This window comes from Chamaea fasciata, unplaced genomic scaffold (assembly GCF_029207755.1).
Source record: "Chamaea fasciata isolate MVZ Bird 193981 ecotype frontalis unplaced genomic scaffold, bChaFas1.0.hap1 SCAF_12, whole genome shotgun sequence".
Classification (NCBI taxonomy): Eukaryota; Metazoa; Chordata; class Aves; order Passeriformes; family Sylviidae; genus Chamaea; species Chamaea fasciata.
Window position 1 is genome coordinate 17,732,165 of NW_027094097.1, and position 14,764 is coordinate 17,746,928.

Here is a 14,764-nt window from a genome sequence, read left to right on the forward strand (position 1 = left end):
GCCACATAACATCAAAAAACACACCGCACTGAATTACTACATTGAAAAGTTTCTGCACTGAAATACCAGTCACAGCACAAGCCCCCAGCTCTCCTCACTGAGAAAGCTCCCCCAGTGTTGATGTGACACCCCTGGTTTTTTGGCCACAGAAGTGGCTTCTGTGAGAAGCTGCTAGAAGCTTCCACCATGTCTGACAGAGCCAACCTCTGATGGCTCTGAAGGCGGACACGCTGCTGGCCCAGTCAGAGAGGTCGGTAACGCCTCCGTGATGAAAGAAGAAAAAGAACATTTAAGAAGAAAATCAAACAGCGCACACAGGGGTTTTCCCAGGGGTGGCGAGGGGCCGCGGCCGCCGCCAGCTCAGCACGGCCCAGGTCGAGCCCTGCCTGCCCGGCCGCCCCCGGCCAGCTGTGCTGAGGGTCCGGGGCCGGGCCTCTCTGATGTGGAACCTAGACAAAATCAACCTCTCGGTGCTGTGGGATCCTGCAAGAATCTTTGAATCAGTGGAACTCCTTGGCAATGGTACCTACGGGCAGTAGGTTTTTTTCTAGTCAGAGAAGAGGGAGATGGGAGGGCGTGTGAGGGAAAACAACATGGTGGCACCCAGGTCAGGGGGAAAGAAAGAAAGAAAGAGGGGGAGGAGGTGCTCCCTCTGCAAGACACGATGAGGACCATGGTGAAACAAACAATTGGTAACACATGGAGTCCACAGGGGATGCAGAGAAGCACTCACAGCCCCTGGGAAAAGTGCTCACGGCAGAGCGGGTGGATGCCAGAGCAAGCTGTGATCCAGAGGGAGACCCGAACGGAGAGAGAGGGCCCCTGCTTCCAGAGACAGAGAGGATCCTTGCCTCCAAACTAGAGCAGCCGATCTTTAGAGAACTGCACCCTGTGGACGACTGACCCATGCCACAACAGTTTCGGGATGACTGCTTGCCCGTGGGAGGGACCCCCCGGCACAGCAAAGATTCCTCACCCTGAACGAACAGAAGATCTCAAGTGACAAACTGACCAAAACTCCCACACCCTGTCTCCCTGCTCTGTCAGTGGGAAGGAGGAAGGGGCTGCAGGGAAAAAAGGGTGTTTTAAAGGTTTATTTTACTTCTCATTATCCTCCTCTGACTCTGTTAATAGTAAATTTACTGTATACCTTTAGATTTGAACCTGTTTTGCCTTTAGAGCGATTTGTCCCTGTCCTCATCTCAACTCATGAGCCTTTCCTTATTTTTTTTTTCCTCTCCTGAGCCCAGCTGAGAGCAAGAGAGGGTGAGCAAATGACTTCCATGGGTGCCTGGTGTTTGGCCAGTGTCAAGCCACGACACACATAGAAGATTAATTTTTTACTGGAGGGAATACACACATGCAGCAAACTCATTCATTCATCTCAGATTAGAAGTAGTCCTTTAACTGCCAAAATCTTTTATGCTCCTCTACATACAATTATACACAAAGACAGAAGCAAGGCACACTTTAGTGTCTAACATGGTCTTGTAGCCACAAGTTACTTTCTGCACTTAGTCTGGTTCTTTTTCTGGGATGCAGCTGTTCTTCCCCACTTTGCTTTTCCTTCATTTTGTGTTGCATTGTCTTTTCTACCACTGCTATTCAAAGCTTTGTCTCCTTCCTTTCTATCTATGCCATTTTTCATTTGAACCTCACCAATTATTTCCTCTTGCTCTTGAATTCATTTTGAGTATTTAATTATCATCTCAGACCTGTTATTTCCATATTTATGCACAGGTATTTCCTGCCAACTTCTTTTTGACCACTTAGTCCAAGCATCCTTCTAAAATGTATCCTTGCCTTGCCCTTCATGTTTTTCTGTAAAGCTGCAACTTCCTCTCAGCCCTTTCTGTGTGTCAGACGTGTTTGATGACATCATTCAAATAACCTCTTTACAGCTTCACTTCTGAGAAATTTTTCAGGAAGATCAACTGCCTTATTGCCCAGCCCATGAAGCTCGTAGAAGCGATCTCTCAATTTTAATGAACTTTCGATCAAGCTCCCACTGAACAACGAGTACAAGACTGCAGTGATCTGAGACTCTGCAAAGAGAAAAAGTGTAAGAGATTTTTCCCTGTATTTCAGGTCCCCAGGCATTATTCTCTGTGGGAAAGAAAACCAGCCCTGGGCCCTAACAGGTCAAGGCACAGACAGATCAAGGTATGTGTATAACCTCCAGTGTGCCTGCAAGTGTGACAATTTTGGTAAGAGGCTTCTTATAGACAGAGAACTCTGTTTTCAGGATACGCTCACCTGTTGCAAGAATATGGCTCCCATTAACTCCACAAAGCCTATAAGGAATTAATATTTTACTTTTTGGAAAATGTTGTGCTTTACATCTCCTGCACAGGGGATGAGGATGCTCAGCTAATTCGTGTTCATTTGCAGGCTCAAACTCTTCATTGCAATCAAGCTGCCATGAAACTGACGAGTAGAAGTCTGCATAGAGGACAGCAAAAGTAACTAATATCTGAAAAAAAACCCTAAGAAATACAGTCTGGGAAAGATACCCCCTTGTGTAAAGCACGAATTCTGCATACTAAAAAGCTATTTAGCAGGTCCAAGCAAGTGCTTAGTTTTGTCTTCCTCCAGGTAGAAGATCCCTTTCCCAAACAGCATTTCTACATGGTTCACATCAGTCATGATGAACACAAAAATCATGACTGTTTGCCAAACGATGAGTAGTGGCAGTAAGTATTTGAAATTAACATAAATATGATTTACGAAGTAGTGGTTTGAACTTTTAGGATGAGCCACACTGTCTGAAGGTGACACAGAGTTGAAACTGGGTGTGCCTCCTTACTTAAAGGAAAACAGTCCTTTCCAGCCAGGGCAGCCTGTGCTGCTTGTCAAGCCCAACAGTGTACACAAATGGCCATATCCTCCAGGTATTTAAACATGGATGTTTAAATAACAAGTATGTATGGAACTTGTGCACACAACGTCTTCAGTTCTAAGAGCAATCGTAGCAAACGGCATATTGAACACCAGTATTTCTAGAACTGATCCCAAGTCCTGCTAAATTGTTATTTTCTTACCTTCTTGCAGTAGTATAATAATGTTTCTTTTCGGAAGTTATCACTAGTTCAGTTTTGAAAATGTAGCTATACACTGCAGATCTTTCAGTAGCACAAGTTTTATCTGAGAGTTTTGTTGTTGTTGTTGTTTGTTTTAATAAAGAGGTGGGGAAGATCTGGTCTTCCAGAGCATGGTCTACTTGTGCCATGAACAAAGTATTTTATACTTCTAAGTGCCTGGCCCAACGATCAATATAAAGCTAAATAACTAATTACTGTATTAGACTCCAAATATGTATTTCCTACATGAACTCCACCTTGTCACAGCACTCACTAAGCATTCACTAAAATTAACATTCATATTTCATCAGAGACATCTGTCTCTTGACTAACCACATTTCAGATGATTCTTAGTTTCACATGAAGGCCTACTTTCTGTTTTAGGTTTTATGAATTTGTATATAATAAGTGGATTTTGGATGACAAAGGTTATGAATCATTGCTATGTTGTTTTTGTCCTGCCAGACAAGTGGAAAGAGAACAAATAGCCAAATAAATATTCTGGTGTCAATGCTAATGCTGATGGTTGCCTGGCTACTAATGACTTAAAAAGAACTTCATGAGCTAAACCCCAGTGGAAGGACAGGTGTGGCAGGTTGGTAAACTGATACATTAACAACAGGTGGGGGGAAGCCCTGAAGAAAAAAGCCCAAAAAAAGGGGAAGCACACAGAGTTAATTAGGGAAGTGCTGATTCATGAGCTAGGTACCATACATATCATCATCTTCAGTCTGGTGTGCTTCACTTACGGAGCTGCTTGCTTCTGCTTTTAGCCTTCTTCCCTGACATAGGGGACTAATATAGTCATTCTTTCTGAATCAGCTTGGTCTATATGATAAGCATCTAGCCTCACAGGTGGAAGCAAAGCTTTAAGAGAGGGAAAAGAATTATGCATCTTTGTTTAACTGATCAGAATCTAAAGAATTATTAAGCTAACTGTCCTACTGCTCTGCCTCTGTGTAGCACAGTGGGCTGCTATCCAGAACAACCAAATTGAAGCTGGGATGCTACATGTTGAGCCAGCCAATACCTAGAGAGCTGCACAAATGTTAACCTTGCAAAAGTTACTATGGGTTTTTCTTACCATTTATTGCAGCTTTTTGACCGGTGAGAGAAATCTGAAAAGTTACAGCCAGTGTGAGGTGTTACAAAGCAGTAAGCCAAGGTGGGGAAAATAGAGTTGAAAGAATTGCTAGGTATCTTTTCCTTGTTCTGCTCCTACCCATCAAAAAAACTAAACAACAAAACCAAAAAATACCCCCAAACAAACAAACAAAAATAAGGCAGGCATAGCCCTACCAATAGGTCATCATATAAGCACTGGATCCTGTGACAGGATGAACACTGTATCATAAATATCCTGAGCTCTGTATGTTGATGTGTCTCAGGGATAGTTACTTTGCAAAAGCTGACCAGTTAGGTGGGGTGGTGTGCTAAAAAAAAAAAAAAAAAAAAAAAAAAAAGAAGCAGGGGAACAGCTTGAAAAAGCAAGCTGTTTCTCTCATAAGAATTCAAAGGTAACTAAAAATTACCCAGGAAGACATTAAGACATTTGAGAGGCCAAGCAAGGTGTAAAAAATAACCATGGCTGGGAGAAGCATCTCATGTAAGCAAAGCAGCACATGACAACAGACCTGCTTTAATTACTATTGGTCTGCTGAAAAATACTTCCTGTCTAAATGCTTTGCACTACTTTTAAAACAAATTGTTCTTTGCTCTTATCATTAGTTTTGTCATTATTTTCACAGAGAAAAAAGACTGGGGGCAAAATTTGGATGGATGTGTGGAATATGCATCGTTGATTCACAGATTGTATTAGTAACAGCGAAAGAATGTGACATTCTGGAGAGAGTAGGTCAAGATATGAGGCTCATGGTCCATGAGCACTCACATCATCTAGGAGAACAGGTACAGTGTGCCCTGGCAATGTACACTGAACTACGCCAAGATAAACAGAACAGCAGCAGAACCAGTTCCTGGTACATTATCTTCTCAGAAATTAAAAAGTTACAGGCAGAAGTTCCATCTTCTTTTTGATGGAAAGTAAGGTGCTTCTTCCATTTTGCCATAGCGTCTTCAGGACACCAGCAAGGATATTTTTTGTTGTTGTATATTTTGCTTTTAAAAATAAAAGTCTTCTCACAAGTTTGGTTGCAGGTCGTCAAACAGCTAAAGAGGGCTGTTTTGGAGGGGTGATATAAGAGGAATTGAATAGGGGCAACAGTGATAGAGTTATAGATACCTTGTGTGGCTGCACAGGTAAATTTGATTAAAATTAGATTATTAAAAAAGAAAAAATACCAACAAAAGACACACCAGCACTGAGCCAGCTCGAAGTATCTTACAGGTTTGAAGAAAACTTCAATTTTGCATCTATAAATGATAGGTCTTTGCCATGGGGAAAAAGGAGATAATGGAAAAAGACAGGGAAAGGGGGAAAGGTCCATCCAGAGCAGCTCTGACATCACTGGAAAGGCATGGGGAGGGTAAATCTGAGAAAGGGTGCAAGTGGACTTCAGTTGCTGGCACCCATCACATCTCAGACTCACATGGTAGAGTCACTTTTTAGTGTGACAACAGAAGCCAAAGCAGGAAACATGACTGTGCATCTGTTTCCCCATTTCTGGCCAGTCATAGTTTTACAAGGCCCCCTCCCTACATTAAAAAAACCAAAAAGGCATTGAACAAAAATTAAGTAAGTAAGTTGTTTTACATACTGCATCTTGGGGACACTGAGGGCTGCTTTCTGGTATGCTGTATTAAAAACTTCAAAAAGCATAATACACAAAAGAGCAAGAGAGACTTTGAGCATACTTCCCATAGTAATCCACTCATCAAAAGAAATTATCCAGAGTCTAAAACAATTAGATACTGTACGAATTGCCCAATTTTTCTCAATTATAAAATTTCATAGTGCACAATATTCTTAGAAAGTATAGGAGGCAAGCTCACTGTGTAAGTAGTGCTTGGAAGCCATGTTTGAGCAGCACTGATGCAAAGCAAGTGTTTTCACCTCGCTACACAGCTTACAGAATTTAAAAAGTCAATTAAGTAACTATGTTTTGACCTAAAAACACAAGGACTATCCTTGGGAACTGATGTGATTCTGCACCAACAAGAGTGGTAAAACAACCCTCAAATCTTTTCAGGAAAACAAACAGTGTGATTTAGAAAGGAAGGAGAAAATACCAAGGTAACTCAGAGGGGAAAGGGGGGAAGATCCATGGACAGCCATCAAAAGCTTTGTCACTAATTTCAGTCATATAAAATCACCAAGTATACCATTCACAGAGATGTGTAGATACCACATTTAAAGTATCTCCTTGGGTTCACAGCTTGTAGCTGTTAAAGATTCCAGGAGTAGGATTGTTTTGGTGCATTTTTTGTGTTTTGTTTTTCCTCCCCCTTCATGTCCAACTTCTAAGTCAGAATTAAAGTTCTGACTCTTGAGACCATTCAACTAACATATAACATACACAAGGTATACTATTTTCCTGCTCACTTTTAGGGACCAAAGGCTTTGAGCATCTAGCCTAATCTGAAGTTCATAACTGTTTTAAAGACACTCATGAGCTGGCAGAAGCTTTCCAGGATCTGAGGGAACAGAGGGAAGAATGTTTTACTGCAGCATGTGGCTCACTGAGATTTTATCAGATTCCCACTTTTTCATTCCTTATGTTTTAAAGCAGTGAGTAATAGGAAAGATGCTCATGAGTAAGTATTAAATTGATCTTACAGTGTTTTTATATATGAGAAAAACTCCATTCCTGTCCAACAGGCTTTACACTGATCTAATACTGTTTCAGTGACCTCAACTGTAACATGCAACAACTTAATTTAAAATAAACTCAGTCATTTAGCAAGTCTGAGTGTAGAAGATCTACTACTCTTATGACCTGAGGTACAACTTGGCTACTAAACTTCAGTTTGGCCTTATCAGTAAAAACAAATAGGTGGAAGAGCCGATTTATTTAACTTAAGTTCATGAAAAGCCAACTTTTTTACTAATATGCCTCAAGGCACAAGCTTGCTACAGTGTAGAAAACATAGCTATGAAGACGAAGTAATCACAGCTTGGCCACATTGTATGACTGGGAAAGACTGCTAAGGACTAGAAGTCCTGCTGAAGAAAAAGTGATTTACTCACCAAATGTTATAGTAGGATTACTCAAATGAGGAAGCCAGACAAGATTTAGTCCAAGTTTCATTTCAGTCTGTCTAGTTATTTACAAAGTGGTAATGATACCTTGCAGCCTGGCTGACATAGGTAAAGCTTGGCTCTTTTCAGCTAGAAACAGTTCCTCTGCTAAAGGGCAATGTTGTTTAAGCTCCTGCAGGCTTACATATTTGATAAATACTGTGGCAAAAAAAAAAATCAAACAGCCTGTAAAGAGAGTAACAAAGCAAAGCATATGTGCCTCCCTACCAGATAATCCAGGCGGTTGCTGAAGTGCAAAATGGGGGTATTTTTGCGCAAAGCCAAGCCGCAACCACCTGATGTATGCAGGGCTTTTCGGGTTTTTTGTTTGTTTGTTTTATGTCCTCCATAGACTAGACAGCTCATGGTCTTGGATCCGAAATCTACACCGAAACCCCGTGTACCCTGACTTGAAACCTATGGACGGAAGTTACAGTTGCTGGGAACTTAAAAACAGCAAGGGAACACGAATGAAAGCTTTCTGAGAACGGCACTTACTGCCCTTTACCTCCACTGAAGTTCACAGGACCCCACAGGGCTGCATTACAGGCAATACTTAACTATAATTACTGTTGTGCAGAAAGAACTCAGGTGCAGGTTATGGCGTAAGCCGCCCAGTCAGTCTGAAAAGTAATTAGGGCAGATGTTCATTAGGAACTTCCTAACGAATCTATTAACTTCGCTACCTTACTCCAGTAAACTTTCTTACAGGTACACAAGGCAATTTACTAGAGAGCGCGAGAGGAGACGCAGTGAGTAGCAAACGGGGAAGAGAGCAGGGGGGAAAAAAAATTAAACAAAGACAGCGAAAAGAAGGCCGACAAGTGCAATTCGACTCGTTTTGGGAAGTTTCGAGGACTCCTGTCCTTCGGGGTGACGCCCAGGTCAGGGGCAGGGGAGGCCCGCCAGGGTCCCCGCGCAGGGCTCCGCCAGCTCAAGGCGTGTGGCCCCGCCGGGCAGTCTCGGCAGCCGCGCTCAGTCGGGGCCAGGTCCCCATCTCGCGTCCCTGGGCAGCTCCCCACGCCCGTGTGCTGCCACAAGACAGAGCCCACGACGCTCCGCCGGGAGAAAGCAGACCGTGAGCGACGGAGAGAGGACCCCCGGCCCCGAACCGGCCTCGGGAAGCGCCGCCCCGGGCCCAGTGCGCACACAGCCCACCCGCCCCGGGCTGGCCACCAAGCTTCCCACCTTCCGAAAGTAGCCGTCCCCCGCCGGCTCCGCCGCCTGGCAGCCGCGGGGCGGCAGGGCGTCTGTCATCTTCGGGCGGGCTGGCCGGCCGTCCCTCCACCACTGCTACGAGACGAACTGCCCTCCGCGAAGCCACGACCCTGCGGAAATGCCACCGCTGCCCCACGGCACCGCCCGGCCCCACCTCCGGCGGTGGCGGGGAGGAGCTGCCCCGCCCCACGGCGCTGCTCCTCCGCCGCCCAGTGGTCCTGTCGGGGTCCCTGCGGCGACCCCCGGGCCCCGTCCCCGTAGGAGCCCTGGCGGGGTGGCTGAGGTGCCGCTCGTGCGGAGACGGGCGGTGGCCGTGGCTGACGGAGAGCGGAGCCCGCTGCGCGGTGGCGGCTCAGCTGGCTCCTCCTCGGCCCTCCGGCCGCTCTCCGCTGCAGCGTGCCGGAGTCTGGCCGCCCGCCCCGAAGGCACCGCTCGCCTCCTGGCGCTTCCCCGCGGCCTCCCGCGCCGCCGAGCCCGGCGACAGCCCCTGGGGGCGGCCACCCGGAGCGGCCACTCCCGGCACCGTGGGGCCGCCACCAGCTTTCCCCGGGGACCGCCTTGGGGAGACGAGGCTCCCCGCGGGTGGCTGTCCCTCCGAGCAGGCTCGTTCCTCCGAGAGGGCTGCTCCCAAGCCCGCGGGTGCCGCCCGCAGCGAGGATCACCGTGGGGTCCCAGCGCCCACGGGGCCACTTGGCGCTGCAGCGACCGCCTTTGGGGCGCGTTTCGACCCGCCGGCACGCTTCCAGGGCCGGTGTCTCCCCGGGCCCGGCCGCCCGCACCCTGATACGTGTAAAGGCAGGAGCCTGGGAGAGGTCGCGGGGCCCGGGGACCTACACAGGGCAGCGGTATCTCGGTGACAGGCAGGGCTGGCCCTGCTCCGGGAAACTGCTGTGGGACCAACCTCAGCGTTGCGGAGGGTGCAGGTGTTCGTGCTGCTGAGACCCCCCATCTGAACGCTCTGTTGGGTAACCGGCTTCACAAATGTTATTGGACACTTGTGTGAGGAATTTGCCAATATTGGTTCCTATTCCTAGCCATGCCTAACCTACAGAGCTTGCCGCACATTTACCATTGAAAGATGCAATACTTCTATCGGTATTACCAAACTTAACTTCCTCCCCACATCCCCTGGCCTTATTTCTCTTTTTTTAGCTTTCTTTGAATTACGGTGTAGTTGTGTTAGGGGGGGGAAAAAAAAATGAAGAGAGAACATTTTTTATCAAAGGAAAAAATATCCTTGGACTTATATCCTTAATGGAAACAGTTCTTTGCAAATACTGAGGTCTCCAAAGGGTTCTATAGGGCAGGCTGGGTAAACTGTGTGTCTACTGCATGTTCTTAGGGAAGAATACTAGAGTCAACAACTCAGAAATTGGGATCCAAAGATTTGCTGTCTTGAAAGCAGCTGAATTTTGTTCATTGGGATTTTGCTCACTCCCACCTCACTATTTTTTTCCCCAGTAATTCTAAAGATATTGGATTAATGTATCAGTATAGGTATCAAATGTAAATAGGTGTAAATAGGAAACTTGCTCCAATTTCTGATTTGAGTGTGTAAAAGTGTTTTAAAATGTTGTGCTATTAGAAAAGGATTTTAAAATTTAAACCTTGCAAATCAGTATAAAATTCTAATGCAATACATAGAAACTAGTTTAAGATAAATGAGTAATTTGCCAGTGCAGGCTGTGCTGATACAATCTGCCAATTAAAGCAACATTAATGTAACCCTCTTTCGAGTTTGTGCTGCTGTCACTGGCTTTACTGAAAATGGATCTCATTAAAAGGCTACAGCTATTACTCCAAATAAAGTCCTAAGAGCCTGTAGTCAGGCCAAAGGCTCAGTTAACAACAGTGATCATTATCATGATTACGTGTAAAACACAAATTTCCAGAAATTTCTGCATGATACAACACCAAAGACACTTTCTATCAAATGCTGGTGACAAAATGGAGTGTTTCTTCATTGCTGGTGGTTTGTTTGAATAAAGCAAAGTCAGCACATCCAGTAAGTTTCTACAGTAAAACCAGGAGTCCAAGATAGCAGGCTTCCTTCCCATTGTTAGTGTCTGGGGTGTATCACCCAGCACTCTCACAACTGCCAGATCAGACTGGGCCTTCCCCTCACTCAAATAAAGGGTGCTCCATCAGGACTGCATTAGCACTGATCGAGTGTTTCTTAACTCGGTCACTGTAGGTTTTGTGTGCATATAGTGAATGTGCTTTTTTTGCAAAAGGCACATATTGATTGTATAGTCTTAGTAGTGCTCAGCTGTATAATGACTGAGTAGGAGTGCTCTCTGACCCTGGAATGTAAATTGCAGCTTATAACATTCCAAAACCTGATTTATGCTCAAAAAAACCCATGCCCCTGCCCTTCTCATCATCTTGTCTCCAGTAGTATTTTGGTTGCTATTAGAATTCCTGGAGTTGGGTTCATACCACAAATTTTCTCATGATTACTGCCTGAATCAGAAGGCTTTGTTGCTGCATTGTAAAGACTGAGAAAGATAGGCTAGAAATACAGATTAATGCATTCAGAAAATGGGTTGTATAGACGCAGATGTTTGCCTGACATTTCTTTTTAATATTAGAAGAGAGTGAATTCTGTGATCTAGTGCACCGGCACACTATCTATAAGAAAGTATCAAATGCTTAAGAATTTGCATCTAAAGAATATCAGTATGTTCTTCATGTGCTGAGGCCTGAGCAGCAGGCTTAAGCCAGGGCTGTCTTACAGTCCTGGGCACTGTGTCTAACACCATGAGCATTACTTAGCGACAAATAGATAGATGATTATTATTATTATTATTAATAATAATAATAATAATAATAATAATAATAATAATAATAATAATAATAAACTATTATTAATTAAATGACTGTTTAACACCAAACAAGCTGCTTTAGAAAGTTTCCCGTAATCTTGTGCAGTTATCTGCAAGAAATGGATCCTTTTAAGAAACTTTCCCAGCTGGCATTAATTAAGGTTTGTTTGTATGATGTTTTAGGGAAAACCCATCCAGATAAGGCTTGGAATATGCCCCAGTGTGCCATCAGATCCAGGTGCTTCTGCACTAAAAATATAAAGAAGTCACTTTGGCTGATTTGGACCTATAAAAACTGGAGTCCCTTTCAGGACAAATTCAGAAACCTCACCTGTGGGTGGATACACCGTGCAGGATTTTCCCAGTTGACAGGAAGAGTTCTCCAGGTCTTCTTTGTGAAATGGGGCTCACCAGCAATTGCAATTGCGGACTCTGGATGATGGTATTTAGGCACTTGGTGATGTATCTTTCTCAATCACTATTCTCTTTCTTGTATAGTAATGATTAGGTGCATTACTTGCTTCTTTTTGCTTGTTGTTAAAGCTGAGCTGTAAGCTTCTTGTTTTATTAAATGTATAATTTTACTTTTGTGTCGCCTTACTATTCATAGTAAAATAAGACCATTCTCTCCATTCGTGTCTGTGTCCTTTAAGTTGCTCTGTCAAATGGCAAAACAGTTCTGCATGCAGTGTTGAATCTGAAAGCAATGTTTCTTATCTCTGCAGCAACTCTGTTAGTTTTGCAGAACTAGGTGCTAACTGGCGTTGTGCATTTTCACAGAAAAAGCAGCCAGGTAATCTAGACAATGACCATGCTGGAAACTGGCAACTAATGGCAGACCTTGAGTTGTCCCATGTTTTGTCCCACAGTAGTAAAGGTAAAAGGGGCAAGAATTGGGACCAGAATCTGAACACCCTTACTGCAGACACACTATATATATATGATATATATGTATCTATTTCTCATACATTTGTATCACTCCACTCCTTCTGTTAATCCTCTCCTTCTTCTCCTCCTCCATCATATGAAAAAAATATGTGAATTCAAGAAATCCCATCAATAGTCTTCTCTTTGGAAGCTAGGAAATAGTCCCAGTTTGGGAAATTAATTTCCTGCTGGTGTACTGGTTGATGTATCATTCCATACCCAAAATAGGAATCTGTCTGCTCTCTGGAGAGAATGTTTCTTATCCCTTATTTTGCAGACCTTTTGGCTATATGGTGGTAGCAGCTGCCTACAAGACATCTTTTGTCCCAGAGAAACCCAGAGGCTTACCAGGAAAAACATGTTAGGATTATACTGTATGAAGGGAGAAGTATGCATCAACTCCTGCTGTTTTTCAAGGTAGGTTTTTGAATTCTGAACCTGACACCTGGCTACACATTCTGTTCCTATTGTTGGTGGCTTTGAATATTAAACTTAGATTCCGATTAGAAAAAACAGAAAGTTTTTTTCAGTAATCCTGACAGCCTGTGGCTTTATGTCAATAAATTCCACTGCAGTGGTTTAGTTGAGTTAGTATCATCCTTTATTTTTGAATATTGCAGTTCTTAATGAGCAAATGTCTGCCTACTGTTAGCAAGTATTAAGTGAGGAGTGAGGAAACATGATGATAGGTCGATTTTTTCCACTCTCTTTCCAAATAGTATTTGTGGGGAGGAAAAAAAATATGGCAAATTGCAAAAATAGGGCATGAGGCACAGTAGCAACAGTGATGTGAATCTGCTTTGAAACTGTTACAAATTTACAAGATGGATTATATTATTTCCTTACCAAGAAATTTACTGAGCAACAATAAAATGATATGAAAATGGTACACAAACTCAGTATCAGGGCTTTGGATAAGCACGATCTTATTTGCTGTAGGTGCAGTGCTCCACTGCTGCTTCTTCACCTTAGAGGTATTAACTGCAGCATTATCTTCAGTGAAAAAATCCCTTTTACTATTAATTAACTAATATGCTTGCCAACTCTACTGTGAAATCACATTGAAAAAAGACTTTGCAGTTTATGTGGAAACTAAGACCAAACCTGGGCAAAATCATCACCACTTTTCCCAGCTAATGCCTTGCCTTTGAGATGGACAGTTGAAAGTGTGGGTATTTAAGAACACTATGTGTTATCGCTTTTTATTTTCCAGTCCTTTAAAAAGCGATAAGTAGCGCTTTGGAGAAGCTAAAGCAATGCCTTAGGGGCTGACCTTCAGGTGACTATTTTGTCAACTGATAGAACAGCCTTGAGTTGGCAGGATGAATATTCAGGGAAACATCTCGATTGAATGCAAGAAAAGGCAGAGATAAGTTTGTCTCTTTTTGTTGTCTGTAAAAATGTGGGATTTTTATACTTCCTGTGCTTATGATTTTGTTTTTTTTCTTTAATGTGATTTTAAAAAACCCTTTAAGTGAATCAAGTTTTTGCTTTTTTCTTTTATATATCGATTATACCAATTTTAGTCTGAAGTTCTAGTGACTCGCATGACTTAAAACATAACAAAACACTTCTACGCCTGATCTTCTTGATGAACCAATACAGAACCAGATGTTGAAAACTGTGTATTGGAAAACAAAAGCCTGAAGTCCACCTATGGCTTTAGGGCTCTATTTCAGCTTTATATCCACTGGCAAATATGTGAACTTTCATTCAGAAATGCGGATTGGGTTTTTTTCCACCAGGCAAATATCTGTAAAAAAATAGTTGAAACGTAAGCTTTTCAGTTCTACTAATAGTTTAATTGCAATTTAAAAAAAAAGACATTGGAATTATTGTCTTATATAACAGCTGCAAATAGTAATTGTCACCTGGTTTAATAATTGTAAACAAGAGAGTTTACCATGGAGAAGGAAATACCACTGGGATCCAAAAGTAATTCCTATCTGAGAAAAGCCTCAACGGGAAGAAGAAAAAAAAAAAAAGCTTCAGTATTTGATTACCCCAAGTCTTTGAATTGATCAGACAAAACACTCAAAAGATTCTCTGTTAGCATTGTGCAAAAATAAGTTTATTTAAGCCGGTGTGTTAAGTCAAAGTCACATAGTATCGACTATTCAGGAACAATTATTTCCTAAACAAAGCGAAACAGCAAATATGCTAACAACCCGTTTGTGCACTGTATGTTCTTGCTAAGTGCTTAGCAATGATGAGAAAAGATAATGCACATAGATAGTGTCTGTGGCTTCTGCTATATTGTTTGTAAGTGGATTAGAGACCTAAATGAAACAGAGTACTCCCTACTTGCATGGAACCGTGTAAATATTTCCTGTGGAAACCTGAAATCACGTGAAACCCCGGCAGTTTCACTTTGAAAGAAACCAATTCCATGTAAATAAATGGAAGAGAAATACTGGGATAGAGAATACACAAAAGTCTTGCCTGTTAAGGGCAGGAATCTCTGAAGACTGTGTTTTGATTTATTTTCAAGGATTTCAAAGAAACTAGTGATACTT

The 14,764-nt window shown here is 43.0% G+C and overlaps 1 protein-coding gene across 1 annotated transcript in view; it reads right to left on the bottom strand.

Moving 5' to 3' along the window:
- Positions 1 to 8,669, bottom strand: part of RHPN2 (rhophilin Rho GTPase binding protein 2) — a 29,573-nt gene extending 20,904 nt beyond the window's left edge. The window contains exon 1 of the mRNA XM_066194868.1: positions 8,467 to 8,669. Coding sequence (XP_066050965.1) covers positions 8,467 to 8,535 — 69 coding nt within the window. The 5' untranslated portion in view covers positions 8,536 to 8,669. The remainder of the gene's footprint in view (positions 1 to 8,466) is intronic.
- Between the last annotated feature and the right edge of the window lie 6,095 nt (positions 8,670 to 14,764).